The sequence below is a fragment of the Mesoplodon densirostris genome, chromosome 18 (assembly GCF_025265405.1).
Source record: "Mesoplodon densirostris isolate mMesDen1 chromosome 18, mMesDen1 primary haplotype, whole genome shotgun sequence".
NCBI classification, from domain to species: Eukaryota; Metazoa; Chordata; class Mammalia; order Artiodactyla; family Ziphiidae; genus Mesoplodon; species Mesoplodon densirostris.
Window position 1 is genome coordinate 1,428,026 of NC_082678.1, and position 16,329 is coordinate 1,444,354.

Below are 16,329 nucleotides of genomic sequence, written 5' to 3' on the forward strand. Positions count from 1 at the left end.
AACAGGCCATGGAGCGGTACCGGTCCATGGCCCGGGGGTTGGGGACCCCTGCCCTAGAGAAGCAGGCGTAGTGGTCTGAGGGATGACATAAATGTGGAGGTGTTCGGGACTTCCCTGGTGGCGCAGTGGTTAAGAATCCACCTGCCAATGCAGGGGACACGGGTTCGAGCCCTGGTCTAGGCAGATCCCACATGCCACGGAGCAACGAAGTCCGTGTGCCACAACTACTGAGAGCCTGCACTCTAGATCCTGCGAGCCACAACTGCTGAGCCCATGTGCCACAACTACTGAAGCCCACGCGCCTAGAGCCTGTGCTCCACAACAAGAGAAGCCACCGCAATGAGAAGCCCACGCACTGCAACGAAGAGTAGCCCCCACTCGCCGCAACTAGAGAAAGCCTGCGTGCAGCAACGAAGACCCAACGCAGCCAAAAATAAATAAATTTTAAAAATAAAATGAACTTAAAAAAAAAATGTGGAGGTGTTCACAGCAGCTTTCCCAAGAGGCCTCGGGTCAGATTTCAGGGGTTTTATTTCTCACCTTTTTACCGTATCTGCACAGCAGCGCAGGAACTACTGGCAATTACGCAGTGAATTTTGGCTGTGAAGACAATATTTCTAGCCAAAAGTTCTTGGGTCTGAAGTTTTCAGATAATTCCAGCCATGTAGATGTGTATAAAGGTTACCTCTGTCTCTCCCTCCTCCCTCCCTGCCTCCTCTAAAGGTCCTACCCCCCAGACCTTGTGAACAGAGAAAGGCTACATTGGGGTGACTGTATTGTTGACACGTAGCTTCATTTTATCAGCGCTCCATTTTTAATGGATCCAGGCCAGCACCCCAGAGTACCAGACTCAGTTCCTAGGGACGGCCTGACCTGGCAGTCTTCTGTTCCAGAAGGAAAAAGCTTTATTTAAAAAAAAAAAAAAAACACTTCAGAGTAGAAAATATGAAAAATCATGGGGGTAGGGAGGTCACGCCATGAAATGATTGAAAACAGTACAGTGTGGAAATACCACACATTGGGAATCGGGGGACCTGGGGACTAGTCTGGGCTCTGCCTCCAATTAGCTATGACTTTGGGCATGTCATTTGCCTCTTGGGCTTCACCTCCTCGCCTGAAGCATTTAGCATGGTTATCCTGCCAGGCACTTAACAGGGACAAAAACCTGACAAATGCCCCCAGCGTTTGCCATCAAGGCCATTCTGTAGACATATCAGGTGTCCTTTCCCTTCCTGATGAAAACCAGGAATGTCCAGGAAGAAATCCCAGGAATATAGTTTAGGCAAGTCCAGCATCTCTGGCCATCCCGTAGAAGATGCCTCTGGCTGCAATGAGGTTGGCTGGAGAATCAAATTCAGCTATTGTCCCTTTGTCCAGGACCAGGACCCTAGCCAAAGAAAAGAAGTGGTCAGGTCTCCATCGGCCCAGATCTGGTTTCATGGTCCAACCTTACCCTTTTGGGTACTGCTCAGGCCCCGCAGTGAACATGCCAACCCTCCCACTTCAGTCAACCCACCCAACACAGTGCTGCACCACATACGCATGCTTGCCAGGCTGGTTATTTTAGCCACTCCGTTTGCTGTCCTGGCAGATGAGACAATTTCTGGGATCAAACACAAGGTCCGATTCATCTTTGCTAGTCGGGGCTCCGAAAACCTTCCCTAATGAGCCCTTCCCTTCGCCAGGGTCACAGGGCCTGTGTGCTTCCATCTGCTTTGTGCCAACTCAAAAAGGCACACGGCGGGAAACTGGGCTGCAGTGAGGCCTGATGCTGGAATCTGGGGCTTTGGCTGCAAATTTGGCGGCTGCCGATGGGTGGATCTCCCCCCGCCCACACACACAGTCAAGCCTGGGCCTGGGATTAGAATCTCTTGCCAACTAAACACCGGGTGCACCTGGTGCAGGGCCAACAGGCTGGCTCCCACGGTGAGGCAGGAGCAGAGAGGGCTCCCCCAAGTCCCGGGAGATGCTCCTCAATAAGAGGGCCTGGACTGCACCCACTCTGTTTCCCCACCTATGGGGCTCCCAGAAACGTGTCCTGGGAAGATGTGTGTCTGTGGACATCGCTGCCTAGCCACTGCCCAAATTGAAGCCCAGGAGACTGCCCGCCTTGCTTCAGTGGCTTCTCGTTGCCTTTAGGGTAAGGGCTGACTGCTTTCCCGTGGTCCTCACAGTGCAGCAGCGTGAGGCCTCTTTCTCCCTGTCCTCTTGGTTCTACCGCCCCTTCACCCTTTCTACTCCGGCCTCATGTGCCCTCCTACCTCAGGGCCTTTGCATGTGATGCAGCCTTTTCCTGAAATTTTCAGCTCCCTCCCTACCCCATCTCCTCCCCTGCTCCCCAACCTTTACTCATCCTTTAGGGCTTGGCTGGTGCTGCCCTCCCTTTGGAGAATAAGTGTCCTGGCTGCCCTGTGTGGATTGGCTTCCTCTGGCCTACACGTGTGGACTCCTGCTTCCTTCCTGAAGGCTCTGATTACACGTTCAGTAGCATGATGATTTGATTAATCTCTGCCTGCCCCACTCGAATGACTGAACTCCCTACCCCAAGGTCAGTTCGAGTTTTCGCCCCTCAGGGCTGCTGGTGAAAACCATTTTCAGTTAGGCCTGGGAAGAGATCCTCTCAGTCCAGCCCTTTCCCTTGTCTGGACCCAGGGCCCGGGCCTTCCTGCCCACCCTCCCTTCTTCCAGTGGGATCCTGGATGGGAGTGGAGGGGGGTGGTGTGTGGTAGGGATGGAACAGACAGTAGCATCAGGCATTCTCAGCTTGGTTCCCAAGCCCCTGGGAGCTGTGTGGGGAACTTCTGAGAGAGGGCCAAGGTCTGCCCATTGCCTTGTCTTGTCCATGTATCTCCCCACCTCGCCATGCCCTGCCGGTGTTTGTTTTGTGAATGAAGCCTTGCTGACGTACTCCCACTACACTCCTTCAGCATAGATTTGTTGCAGCCTCCTGCCTCTTCCTCACTCTGAGCTCCCGTGTCTCCAAGGGAGCCAGCCTGGCAGGCCAGCACCAGCTCGCTTCCATCGGGCTTCTGAGCCACCCAGCCCCTCCCCTGTCCTCCAGCAGCACACCTTGACCTTAGACGCAGTGGGCAAACAGGTCACATGTTTCTCCTTTTGGCTGAGCGAGCTGCCTCCCCAACGAAGCCGTAAGATACCAAGAGCAAGGCTCCTTCCCTAGTCCTTTGAGAAGCTGGTTCTAGTGAGAACTATAAAGGACAACATTTCCGAGGATCACCTGCACTTTTTTTTTTTAACATCTCTCTTGGAGTCTAATTGCTTTACAATGGTGTGTTAGTTGCTGCTGTATAACAAAGTGAACCAGCTATACGTATTCATATATCCCCATATCTCCTCCCTCTTGTGGCTCCCTCGCACCCCTCCAGTCACCTGCACTTTTAACGCTTTGTTTCATTGACTCCTTACAAAAACCCTGAGAGAGAGAGAGGTTCGTGAAGGTTCTGTGAATCGCCCAATGTCATACAGCAGTCGCGGCAGAGCCAGGCTTGGGACTGAGCCCTCTGCTTTCCCACAACAAAGCATCTACTCTGCGTGGGACCCGAGCATCGTGCACCTTTCCTCAGTGACTTCCTGGTCTGTACGCCTACCTCACAGGATGGGACTGAGGCTCAAATGAAGCCATGCCCACGTGGGCACTCTGGAAACAGTGCTCAGGAAGTGACGGGATTTGGCCTGAAGGATCTGGTTCCCCTCACCTCATGGTATTAAGGGGTGGGGGGGCTGTGGGCCATGCCTAAGGAGCCCCAGTGTGCCCCTTCCCCACAGGTTGGTAACCCCAAGGTGTCCCTTGGGTCTCAGAAGGCATCACTGTGCCCCCGGTGCCCAGATAACCCACGCCTTTCTGCCCCGCCCCCCAAAACCTTAGACGATCCCACGAGGCTCCCACATCCACAGATCCAGATAACCTGAATCTGCCTGCCACTTCCCCACGGCCCAGGCGACCCCACCAGGTCCCTCCCTGCTTGGGTTCCGGTGCCCCACCTGGTGTAGTCCATGATGGTGTTGAGCCGATGTGCGATCGTCAGCACCGTGCAGGTCTCAAACTGGGTGTGGATGGTGGCCTGGATGAGGTCATCGGTCTCCAGGTCGACGGCGGCCGTGGCCTCGTCTAAAACCAGGATGCGACTCTTGCGAAGCAGGGCTCTGGCCAGGCACACAAGCTGCCGCTGGCCCACGCTGAAAATGGGGAAGGCAAGGTATCTCTAGCCGGGTGCCCCCAACCTGACCCCAGGCCTCCTTCCCCAAACTGTTTCTGTCTCCACTCCTTCCCAATGGCCCAGGGCTGGCTCTCTGTCTAACCTCTCCCATTTCTGCCTTAGCCCAGTACTCCTGGAACACCGAGTTGAGGTCTGGACACCACAGGGATAACGAGGGGCCTTGCGGGTAGAGCCAGGACTTAACAACATTGTGAAATCCCCAGCCTGTCTCTGGCACCCCTGGTCTCTTCTTCCCGTGCTTTCTTCCCTATCCTCACTCCTCAGCCAGTGTCACCGTGCTTCTCTGCTTCAATCTCTCAGTCATTTACACCTTAGTAATAACACACATAAATGACTCCTCCTGGATATTTGCACACATCATGTTATCTTGCTGAGCCTAATATCACACCCTTTAGTCATCTTCCGCCCCCGTGGGGAATATAGGTCAGGGTTCCATTGTGGGAACAAGGAAGGGACAGGGTAGAGGAGGCTACAGGGGTTCCCTGCGTCTGGTCCCCGGGAAGACGGAGGAGGAGCGGAACGCATACCTTCAGCCTCCTGCCTTGGAAGCTAGAGATAATGCACAAAGAGAGGCTGTGTTCCCAACCACAGAAGCTGCAGCACCCCCCACACCCAGGGACTTCCCGCAGGGGTGAGTCACTACAGCCGAGCGAAGGCCAGGCTCTCTCCCCGGCCTATTCCCGCAACTAATGAAGGTTTTGGCAGCAGAATGAGCCACCAGATAGAGCTCAGGGCTGATTTATGGTGGGACTGGCACAGGATACATGTTATACTTAAAGTGGCTACAAGCTCAGTGAGGGAGGAGGGGAGCGGATTTCTGTCTCAGATCCTGGTGGGTGTGGGGATGGAGGGGATGCTCTGGGGAGAGGTGCTGACGGCACGCAAGGATAGGAGAATGGACCAAAAAACAGCTGTGGGGCACAGGGTCTGAAAGCCTAGGCCCGTCCGCCAGCCACCCCATGGTTGTGTAACAACCATGGTTGTGTAAGTGAAATCCAGGTACTGTGCACATTCATCCTTACAGGGCTGCCTGGGGAGGTGGGGGCATCCCACCAATGGCTATGATGCAGCAAGGAAAGTTTGGGGGCAGAAGCTCCCACTTCCCTGAGTCCTTGCCTCACCCCTTGCTAGCTGAGCAGCTTTGGGCAAATAATTTTATGCTCTGGAGCCTCGTTTCTGGCCCACAGGACTGCAGTAAAGATGAAAGGGGACAGTAGAGGCCAAAGTACCTTGAACACTATTAAGTGCTGAGCAAATGTACAGGTTTTTGTTTTTTTTTTGGAGAGAGTCCAGTCCGTAGGTATGGCCCGAGTAGAATCATACGAATAGCTGAATTTCTCAGGAGTATATCCAGTCCAAGTGCTTTCCATTTCACCACAATAACCCTAAGACTGCTCTGTCCAGATGATGGCCACTAGCCACATGTGACTGTTGACCACTTGAAACACGACACGTCTGAATTGAGATGTGCTGTACGTGTAAAAATACACACGGGATTTTACACTTGAAAAAATGCAAACTATCCGTAATAGCTTTTGTATCAATTACATGTTGAAATGATATTTTAGATATATTAGGCTACATAAAATACACAATTAAAATTTATTTCATCAGTTTCTTTTTTTTTTGATGTGGCTATTAGACAAATTTTATTTACATATATGTGGCTCAAAGTATATTTTTATTGGGCGGCATGGTGCTAACAGGTATGGGACTGTTATTATCCCATACTCCTTTCAGAGTAAAGGAAAAGAAGGCACAAAGAGGTTAAGCAGCTTGCTCCAAATCACACAACTAACACAGGTACAAGTGTCTCAAGCCTTTAGACTCAGTAAGAAGTGACTCTGGCCCTCCCTATACACGGCGCAGTGACTGGTGATATAAAGTCTGGGGCTATAAGGAAGCAAAGAAAGGCCCGGAGAGCTCACTATGCCCATTTCTAAACCACAAACAAAATTGCATCCACCTTGGAAAATATCTAAGATTTCTCTAAAACTCTGTAGGTTTCCTCTTATCTGCTCCACAGGTTCAGTCCACAACCCCTCCTCAGGCCAAGCACCACATTGACAATCTCACAGGAGAGGACCCATTAGGGCTTTGGAACCTCCCAGGCATGTCTTCTCCCAGCTGTGTGACTTTGGCCCCGCCTCAGGTTCTCTGGAGCTTGTGTGTGGGAGGAGTCAGTGAAGTAGTGCACAGTGCCTGGCACACAGAATATGCCCAATACAAGACAGTGCCCCCTGCGTTCACGCTGGCTGAGATGGGAGTGGGAGGGCAGGAGGGGGCTGGCCTGGATTTGGTGTCGTTTGATGCTAGACCCTCTATAGTGCTGCAGAGTGCTATCCCTGACCCACCCACTGCCAGCTGTTACCTGAGATTCTCCCCGCCCTCGGAGCACTGGAAGTCCAGGCCTGCCGGCTGGGATCTCACAAACGTGTGCAGGTGGGACAGCTCCAAGGCTCGCCACATGTCTTCCTCCGAGTAATTGCCAGAGGGGTCCAGGTTCATGCGCAGGGTCCCCGAGAACAAGATGGGGTCCTGGGGACAAAGCAAGGCCTCAGAGGGTGGCAGCTCAGGCCCCAGAGGGAGCCACGGGCCCCGAGGCCAGGGAACAAGAAAGGGGTTGAGGTGGCGGCATTCCCACTCTGACCCCAGCCCTCCAGGAGGGAGGCAATGGCCAAGGAGATGGAAAAACACCTGTGGGGAAGTGATAAACCTCAGTTTTGCCAACCCAACATCCTGCACTAAGGCAGAAACCTGAACCGCTAATCTGACTCCGAAGTGTCCAGTCAGAAGAAAAAAATACCCCAGAGGAGTCAGAAAAAGTGAAATGTAATTCAGAGCTGTGAAACCAGGAGACCAGGATAGAAGGCCTCTGGGGTGGGCTGTGTGGAGGGGCCTGTTGTTCTGCTGGTCCAAGAGGTCAGAAGACAGGGTCTTCTTGGGCAGGAGACACCTGACCCTTCCAGACCCACGACGGGGGCCGCTCTGTGGTTCTGCTCCTGCTGTCCTGCTCTCCAGCCTCCCAGAGAGAGGTCCCAGTCTAGAACTCTAAGCTACAGAGCAGGGGTAGGACCTGCCGCCAGAGTCACGGGTCAGTGTGGCCAGGCCACGCCAGGCTGCTACCTGGGGGATGATGGTCAGCTGAGAACGCAGGTCATGGAGCCCGATGTCGGCCACATTGAGGCCGTCGATGAGGATGTCGCCCTCCGCGGCTTCCAGGATGCGGAACAGGCAGAGGGTCATGGACGATTTGCCAGCCCCAGTGCGGCCCACGATCCCCACCTGGAGGCAGTGGGGGGTCGTCAGGGGGAGGCTGGGGGTCTGCGGGGCTGTTGCCAGGACTCCCCTGGGAGGCCAAGCAGACCCTTGGGCTGGGCCCCTGCCGTCCCACAGACCCACGCTCCCCAGGGAAAAACCCACCCCACACGCACCTTCTCGCCACCTCGCACTTGTAGACTCAGGTTCTTCAGCACCAGCTCCAGGCCTGGCCGGTAGCGCACAGAGTAATTCCGGAACTCCACCTCACCCTGCTGTGGCCAGCCCACTGGCGGACGGCTGCCCTCCACCACCCAGGGGGCCTGGCCGCCAGGGGAAGACAGGCTCCTCATCAGGGGGGCACCTCTTCCCCAGCCCAGCCGTCTTCCAACTTTGGTCTGCCTCCCTCCCCAGGCCCCTGCCATCCTCACCCACTAGGGACCCTGGTGGGGAGGCCCTGGTGCTCATGTGACCCACCCTCGTGGTTCAATGTCTCTTTATCTCTCTGACATTATTCCCCACAGAACTTTGCTCTCCCCTATTCCCCCGTGCCCCCCGGCCATAAGCGGCCCCTCCCACCTGCCCTCGCTCCCCCTTTCACCATTCTTTATTATTGAGTGGCTACTCCGTGACAGGTGGTGGGGTCAACGATGGTAAACAAGACAAAGTCCTTGTCCCCATGAGGCTTACATCCGAGTCTAGGGGGGCATACAGTTGACAAATAAGTAAGTCTACATAATGTCAGATGGTGATGAGTGTGGATAAGTGCCTGGTGTTGGTATTTTGAACAGGGTGGTCAGGGAAGGCTTCCTGGAGGAGGTGATATTTAAATAAAGACCTGAAGGAAGTGAAGGAACAAGACAAGTAGATACCTGGGGGAAGGGCATGCCAGACAGAGGGAATGGCAAATACAAATACTTCCAGGTGTGTCTGGATCACAGTGACCAAGAGGAGAGGCAGGAGACAAGTAGTGGATGGCCCCATCACATAGGGCTTTGCTGGCCATTTTAAGGACTGTGTTTTTTTACCCTGAGTAAGATGTAGGGCCATGCACAGAGGAATAACATGATTTGGTGTGTTTTTAAAGGATCTCCCTGCTGCTGTTTCGAGGAGGGAGAGGGGAGGGTGTTTTGAAATGGGGGGTCAGGCTGTCAGCAGTCAAAAAGCAAAGCAGCCCGTATAGGTCGACCGCTCTCTTGAGGAGGTGTTAGAAGAATGGACAGTAGGGTTGGGGGCAGAATTTTTGAGAATGTGGAGACAGGATCACGTGTGTAGAGAGGGGATATGGGAATGCTAGGCATGAAGAGGGAGGATTTGAAGATCCCAGAGAACGGGGGACGAGGCAATGATAGGGGACACCTGGGGAAGACAGGGGTAGACGGGGGCCCCATGGGCAGGAGAGGCCAGGTTGGGAGGAACAGGTGGAGTGGGGCTCCATGGGGGCTGACAGGCCAGGAGCTCAGGCCACAGAAGCCATGAAGTGCTTTCCAAGTAGGAGCGAGGGGCTATGTTGTCTGAATGTTGCTGAGCAGTTGAATTAGATGAGAACAGGAAAGTGTCCCTAGGTGGGGACGTGGGAAAGTCATCGGGAAGTGGGTTCAGTGGAGTGACAGGGCCAGAAACCAGGCCACAGGGTGATGAGGCAGGGGGGAGAGCACCTGCAGACCATACTTTAGAGCCAGTTTCACAACAAAGGAGAGCAGAGAAATGGGACACAGGATACAGGGGAAAGGGAGGGTTGGTTTGAGTGTCTAGAATGGAAGCTACAGGAGCTTATTTTTGCGTGTGGATGGGAATCATCCGACAGAGGGAGCAAGATGGGTGATGTTGCAGATGGAGGGTGTGACTGAGGGGTGAAGTCCTTGGGTGGCCACGCGAGGAAGTAGAGGGAGTGGACTTTGAAATGGGAAAGGAAGAAGGTGGAAGGGACACAGGCGGATTTGAAAGTCTGGAGGCAGGAAGTCGGAGGGAGTTCACATCTCGTAAAGCCGTTTTCTCACTGAAGCGCTAGGCAAGGTTGATGACTGAGCCTATGATGACCGATGACCGAGCCCAGGGAGAAGGGCAGGTAGGGGCTTAAGGAAAGAGAAGGGTCAAAACAGAACTTTCTGAAAGTGGGAGCACACGCTTCTTGGAGAAGCAGAACAGGAACACCCAGCCGTGGTGCGTGGTTATAAACCTGAAGTAAAATCAATGATTTTCTCCAGCAGCGTCTGAGCAGCTGAGCACCGGCATGTTTCCGAAGGTAGACAGATGGGCTCAGCTGGGGTGAGGATGACAGAGAGCGCAGGGCAAGGGAGCTGAGATCACTGGCGCTGGTGGAGCACAGGATCCAGGCTGGCTGAGCTCACGGACGGAGGGACAGAGGCAGGGCACGGGACGGGGGGGTCCCAGGGGGACAAGGTACTGGGACCCAGGAGGGCTCGGAACAACGGGAGCTGTCCTCAGGGCATCAGGAGCGGCTCGAGGGCAGACCTTGTCTTGCTCTACACCTCCTCACCTAGACCTCTGGTTGACACTCAAGAAGGGCTGAATGAATGAATGAATGAATGACGCGCCACCTGAACAGCTGGCCTGGGGGGGTAGGGATGGTGGGTCACCAGGCGCCCCTCCCTGCCCCAGGCTCATCCCGTACCCACCTCAGTCTCCGTCTTGGAGTACTCTTTGACTCTCTCCACGGCCACAATGTTAGACTCCAAGTCTGATATTGTTCGTATCATCCAGTTCAGAGCCAACGTCACCTAGCCAAAGGGATTGGGTCATAAGCAGGGCAATCTCTCCTCCCCCTGAAATGGCTCTGGGAGGAGGTCAGACTACTTGACTGTGCTCCCATCCTATCCCGGCTATGACCCAGGTGGGTCTGGGCAAACCCATAGATGTGCCACCTGGGGCTCAAATCACAACTGCACCTCAGGCAGTGACCATGCAGACTTAACACAAGTCCACCCAGCCCAGTGTTTCTTAAACTTTAATACGCACAAGAAAGATTTCCCACGGAATCTTGTTAAAATGTAGCTTCTAATTCAGTAGGTTTGTGGTGGGACGCGAGATTCTACATGGCTAAGAAGCTCACAGATGATATTGATGCAACTGGTCCTTGGACCACACTTTGTGGATCAAGGAGTCTTGATAGACAGCGCTGAAGCCAGAGCCCCAGGTCTATAGTATCAGAATCTACAGTTTAAGACCTCCAGGTCATTCATATGCACATTAAAGTCTGAGAAGACTGACCTGTCTGGACTGTCCTTTGTTTACAAAACGTTCAAAACTTGAGTCACCTGGGGCATTGCAAATGTGATCTGCTTCACAAAAATTCCATCTGCGGTTATTTAACGCTTTGACAATACAGGCTGATATCAGGGTGACCTTCCCAGGCTCCAGTTACCTGCTTTGTGTACTTTCTCTGCAGGCTTGTGAAATGAGGTGTATTCCAGCTCTCCACGTCCCTGCCCCCAGACCCCTGTCAGGGTTGACCTCTAGATCTTATGCAGGCAGGGCAAATTCTATTTGTCTCTTGGGGCCAAGCTCCAAGATAATTTCTCCAACACTCCAAGGTAGAGACCTCCTCTGGGCTCCTACGTTCTGTGCCTTCCTCCACTAAGGTCTGTGCGCCCCACAGGACCATCCCCTGCTGGTGGGAGGGACTCTCCACCCTTGACCCCGCGGAGCAGAACCTGTGGCTGGCCCCCATTTGCGGCAGAGCGAGGTGCTCAGGAGATGCTTGTGAAACCTGTGTGGCCTCTGCCCCAGTGGTGGCCCTGACCCAGGACCCAGACCTCTGCGTACCTGCAGGGCATAGGACACAGACAGGCCCACCATCCCTGGGCTCAGGCTGCTTCTCCCAATCACAGCAAAGAGTGCAGTGAAGAGCACCACACAGTTGCCCACGAACTCCACTCGGACCCCCAGCCACCTGCGGGGATTAGGCGAGGAGGAAATGGGGCCGGTTCAAGAAGGGGGCTGCTCAGGGGGAGGGAGGGGCCTGGGCCCAGAACGCCAGGGTCTCCCCCGCAGAGACACTGGTGGAAACTCATGGGAGGCGCAGGGGCTGAGGGAGCTGCTTCTGACCTGTTGGAGGCCATGTAGGGGTAGCAGCTCCTCTGGTTGGTGTCCACCTTAGCATCACTGATGGCCTCGAAGTCCTGGCTGCGGCCATAGGCCCGGATGACGCTGGAGCCGGTCACCGTCTCCAAAAAGTGGGAGTAGATGGGTGAGCGGCTGACAGATTCCAGCCGCTTCAGTTGCCGTGAAGTAGCCACATAGAGGCGCTGACAGAGGATGGAGAAGGAGCTTGGAGTCAGGACCGTGGGGCCACAGCTCAGCCCAGCACGCCCTCTGGACCCATGTGAGCCGCCTCCCCGTCAGTTCCACTGGCCCAGAAGACCTTGTTCCCTGCCTCCCGCTCCGCCCAGAAGAACCCAAGACTTGGGGGCCTGATACGGCTCCACGAACTCATCCCACCCTTCCCCCGGGTCAGCTCTGCTCACTGTTCCAGGCCACTTTGTCCACGAAGCCTTTCCCGACTGCCTCTCAGCTCCTGACCCCCCCACCTCTGCGGGGGCCTAGATTATTGCACTGACTCTGCTTTGCCTCCTGTCAGTGACGATGCCTGTCTCCACTTAGGGGCCCTAGCAGTGTGTTCACACAATCAAAATTTTGCAAAATTTGCAAACATAAGATAATTTTGTATTCTTTTCCTTAAAGAGCCTCTCCCCGCCCCACCCCCCAGTTGTTTAAACTTCAGCCCCATGAAAACACAGTTCTGCCTCCACTTTCCATCTTCTACCCTGTGGGCCCCAAGATGGCCAGGGCCACATAGGATTTGCATCTGAGAGTCCCCCGTCCCAGCACAGAGCACAGTCTTCGCACACAGGCCTGAGCTTCTGGCCACCTGTGGATTACCTGCATCGACTGATTAATTGACGGCAGGATAGGGGCTTAGCAACACATATGCCTCTTATAGGTAGCTGTATCTGAATGATATCAACTCATCCATGTTAAAAACATGTATGTAAGTTTAGATATATCTAAAAAGAAGGGAAGGATAATGTGTCTCAAACTGTTGACAATATTTTCTTAAAAAATAGCCAGCAGGGGCTTCCCTGGTGGCGCAGTGGTTGAGAGTCCGCCTGCCGATGCAGGGGACACAGGTTCGTGCCCTGGTCCGGGAGGATCCCACATGCCGCGGAGCGGCTGGGCCCGTGAGCCGTGGCCGCTGAGCCTGCGCGTCCGGAGCCTGGGCTCCGCAACGGGAGAGGCCACAAAAATGAGAGGCCCGCGTACCGCAAAAAAAAAAAAAAAAAAAAATAGCCAGCAGGAAGGAGTTCCAGGGCCAGTCACAATTTACAAGGATTTCATTCTATCCTATCAACAACTCTGTGAGGTAGGTTCTATGATTCTATTTTACAGGTGAGGAAAATGAGTTTCCAAGAGGTATTTACTGAACCAAATCCAGCAGTGAAGCTGCGGGGCCTGACCTCCCTACATCCCACTACTGGTGGCCCCCGGGAGAGCCCCGGCCACACAACGGCCGTGCCCACAAAAAGCCACGCCCACCCACTCAGGGCACACCTGCACAAAGAGGTAGAGGACAGCCAAAGGCAGGATGACCACAGCGAAGAGTGGCGTGCTGGCCACGATGACCACGAGGGTGGAGATGGAGTTGTAGAAGGAATTCAGCAGCACGAGGATGGTGGGAGCCAGAACCTCATCGATGACGTAGATGTCCTTGGAGAAGCGGTTGAGGATGCGGCCTGAGGGCGTCGTATCGAAGAAGGACTGTGGCGAGCGCATCTTGTTGTGCAGCAGTGCCTGGTGAAGCAAGCGCGCGGCCTGGACGCCTCCCACCGCCATCGTGATGGCTGACAGTATCACCAGGAGCCCTGGTGCAGGAGGAGAGGGGCGCTCGCTCACCTGGGCCAGGTGGCAGGCATGCAGGGGCCGGTTCCGAGACGGGGGATAGCCTCGGTGAACTAGGCAGGCTCAGAGGCAGGGCATGGACTGCGAGGGTGGGTTAGGGAGTCCCTGGGGCTGCGAGAGTGGAGAGAGATTCAGAGGCAAGGGCATGGTTTGGGGGACCCAGCAGCCCAGAGGTGAGGAAGGGGCCACTGTAGCCCCTTCTAGGTATCTCTGCAGGCTCACCTTGCAGAAATCCCAAGGCGGCGTAGACGCCCAGCCTCTGGGAGGCGTTGTTCTGCTGGCCGCTCACCACAGCCTCACCGGTCCAGGCACTGAGCCAAACGTTGGCCCCAATAGCAGCCGCACTTTGACCCCCGTGCAGCAGACAGATGAGCAGCGTGGCACAGAGCCCCACGGCCCTGGCGTAATCCCAGAACACACTCAGCTTCACCTGCATGGCCACAGCGGTTGCACAGAGGACTCCGGGGAGCCCCGGGACTGCTAGGGGCCTGCCCACCCTCTCCATCCCTCCCCGCCCAAGCTACTCACAGTGCCCGTCTCCACCTTCTCCTCCTGGGTCAGCACATGGCTCGCCTCTGCCTCTGCTGCCTGCACTACCTTTTCTGCCGCACCCAGGCGCCTCCTGGGCACAGGCCGACCCTGGCCCTCTCCTTCCAGGGACATGGCACTCAGCTGTCTGTGGAGGCAACTGGTCAGGCCCAGGGAGGAGGCCTCCAGCACAGCCACAGACAGAGCCCCAGAAGGAGGTTCAGGCTGCAGCCGGAGGCCCGGGGTGTGTCAGGGAGAACGCCCACCGGCGCCCCCCGTCAGGGCTTGGGAGCCCTGGTACCGTCTCCCGGGGGCTGAGAGCTCCCAGGTGTTCAGCTCACCTCATAAACTGCTTCTGGACCTCGTATGTCACTGGCTCATTATCCGTCAGGTCTGTGTGATTGCTGAGCGTGTCCTCAATCAGCAGCACCTCCTCATCCTCTTTGGCCTCCAAGGCTGCAGCGGGGAGGCAGAAAGGAGAGCTTGGCTAGCTCACCCCGCAAGCCCCTGGTATGCCCCGCCCCACGCCCATGAAGAGGCCTGAATGGACAAGCGAGAGGCGAGGTGAGAGGGACTGAGGGGGCAGCAAGAACAGCAATAAAAATAAAGGACGAGTTTCGTGTTGGAAAGAAAAAGGGGGGCGAGAAAGACTCAGGTTAGACGGGAAGCAAAGCTCCCCACAGGGACCACGCAGAAGGGGATTCAAATACAAGGGTCAGGAGCTTGGGCTCTAGAGTCAGACTGGCTGAGCTAAAATCCCACTTCCTCACCGCATGAGTTTAGGCAGGCGGGTAAAATGGGGATAATAATAGTACCTACTTCATCGTGTCATTGTGAGGATTAAAGGAGAGAATGTGTGTCAAGAGCTTGCAAGGGGCACAGCCCTTAGTAAATGCTCGAGACATGTTAGCTGCCTATACGGAAGTAGGAGCGAAAGCCCAGGGGAAGGTCTGTGAGCCAGCCAGGAGCCTGGGGTTGGGGAGCCAGGACTGGGCAACCAGGGGGCTCCATAGGCTCCACGAGGACAGGGACGTTTCTGTTTGTCCCTTGCCGTCTCGGCGCCTGGAATAGTGCCTGGACGTAGTAATTGCTCAATAAATATTTGTTGATAAATAAATGACTTTTCCAAGCATTGGCGTATTAACTAAACAATTCATCTGTGAAACAGTTTTGCCGTACAAGCTGGGCCTGGGCCTTTAGGCCCTTTTGACACATGAAGGAAGATGAGGAGGAAGGACTTGAATCCATCCCGGTCACTTTCCCTGCTGGTGATGTCTGACATCACACAGATGGTCCAACTTCCCCAAAACCTCCCTTGTCAAACACTGGGCCTGTCCACAGACACTCAGAGGCTCCGGGACAGGGGAGATGCTGGGAGGGCAGGGGAATACGGAGGGCCCAGGATGGCAGATACCGGTCCTGCTGTCGGCCTCCTGGTGCTCCTTGGCCTCATCAGGTGCATAGTTGCGGAGAAAGTTGGCAAAGGAGCCGTTGCGCTGCAGCAGGGCTGCGTAAGTGCCAATCTCAGACACGTGCCCGTCAGCTAGCACTATGACAAAGTCCGTCTGGGGCAGGAAGCTGATGCCGTGCGTCACTAGCACCCGTGTCTGGGGAGAAGGCAGCAGGCTATCACTCCCACTGCCCTCAGCACACACCCCTGGCACAGCGCGGGGCCACGGAGCGAGTGTGAGGTGCCTGTGTGCCGGCAGTATGAGCGGGCACGTCAGGGACTCACCCCGTGCTCACCGCAGCTGGCTCAGTGCCTGAGGGGCGCCGTCCCCCACCCCCGCCCCAGGTTTCCCCCGCTGCCCAGCCCATGCTCCTGTTCCTCAGGCCCTCCATACCTCCAGGTCTCACCCGAACCCCTTGGCCTCCCACCAGTCTTCTCCTGTGGCCCTAGACCTCACCTTAGCCCCCTTAGCCTCTGGGAGGCCTCACCTTTCCTGCCAGCACACCTTCTGGCCCAATGACTCGGTCAAAGATATGCTTGGCCACGTGGGAGTCCACGGCTGACAATGGGTCATCCAGCAAAAAAATGTCAGCATCACTGTAAACAGCTCGGGCCAGACTGACCCGCTGACGCTGGCCCCCAGACAGGTTAATGCCCTGGATGGGTTGGAGGAGGGAGGTGAGAGGTGTGTATTGGGTAGAAGGGAGTCAGGTCATCACAAGGGGGACAAGGGCTCTGTCTGTTGTCATTCAAAAAGGCAGACCTCTAAATTCACACTTCATATGCCTGGTCCTGTATCTGGGAAGCTCTAAGGCCATGGAGGAAGGGGTGGTGGCTCTCAGAGTCCTCCCAGGGCAGGTGAGGACATCCTGCTCCCTGCCCAGCTGGTTTCCCTGCCTTCCACCTTCATACTCTGGGAGGCTGGAAATCCCCAGGAGG

The 16,329-nt window shown here is 55.3% G+C and overlaps 1 protein-coding gene across 3 annotated transcripts in view; it reads right to left on the reverse strand.

The window, feature by feature from the left end:
• Positions 1-484: 484 nt before the first annotated feature.
• Positions 485-16,329, reverse strand: part of ABCC3 (ATP binding cassette subfamily C member 3) — a 44,413-nt gene continuing 28,568 nt past the window's right edge. Inside the window, exons 12-25 of one of the 3 annotated variants that reach the window (XM_060082264.1) lie at positions 15,879-16,046; positions 15,355-15,547; positions 14,282-14,396; positions 13,941-14,088; positions 13,635-13,842; positions 13,065-13,375; positions 11,562-11,761; positions 11,280-11,406; positions 10,133-10,234; positions 7,670-7,816; positions 7,362-7,520; positions 6,607-6,773; positions 4,000-4,194; positions 485-1,387 (exon numbers count right to left, since the gene is read on the reverse strand). In XM_060082264.1, the coding sequence (XP_059938247.1) occupies positions 1,279-1,387; positions 4,000-4,194; positions 6,607-6,773; positions 7,362-7,520; positions 7,670-7,816; positions 10,133-10,234; positions 11,280-11,406; positions 11,562-11,761; positions 13,065-13,375; positions 13,635-13,842; positions 13,941-14,088; positions 14,282-14,396; positions 15,355-15,547; positions 15,879-16,046 (2,349 nt within the window). In that variant the 3' untranslated portion in view covers positions 485-1,278. Of the gene's footprint in view, positions 1,388-3,999; positions 4,195-6,359; positions 6,438-6,606; positions 6,774-7,361; positions 7,521-7,669; positions 7,817-10,132; positions 10,235-11,279; positions 11,407-11,561; positions 11,762-13,064; positions 13,376-13,634; positions 13,843-13,940; positions 14,089-14,281; positions 14,397-15,354; positions 15,548-15,878; positions 16,047-16,329 lie in introns of those variants that run through there. The other 2 variants (XM_060082263.1, XM_060082265.1) reach the window with 2 other exon arrangements.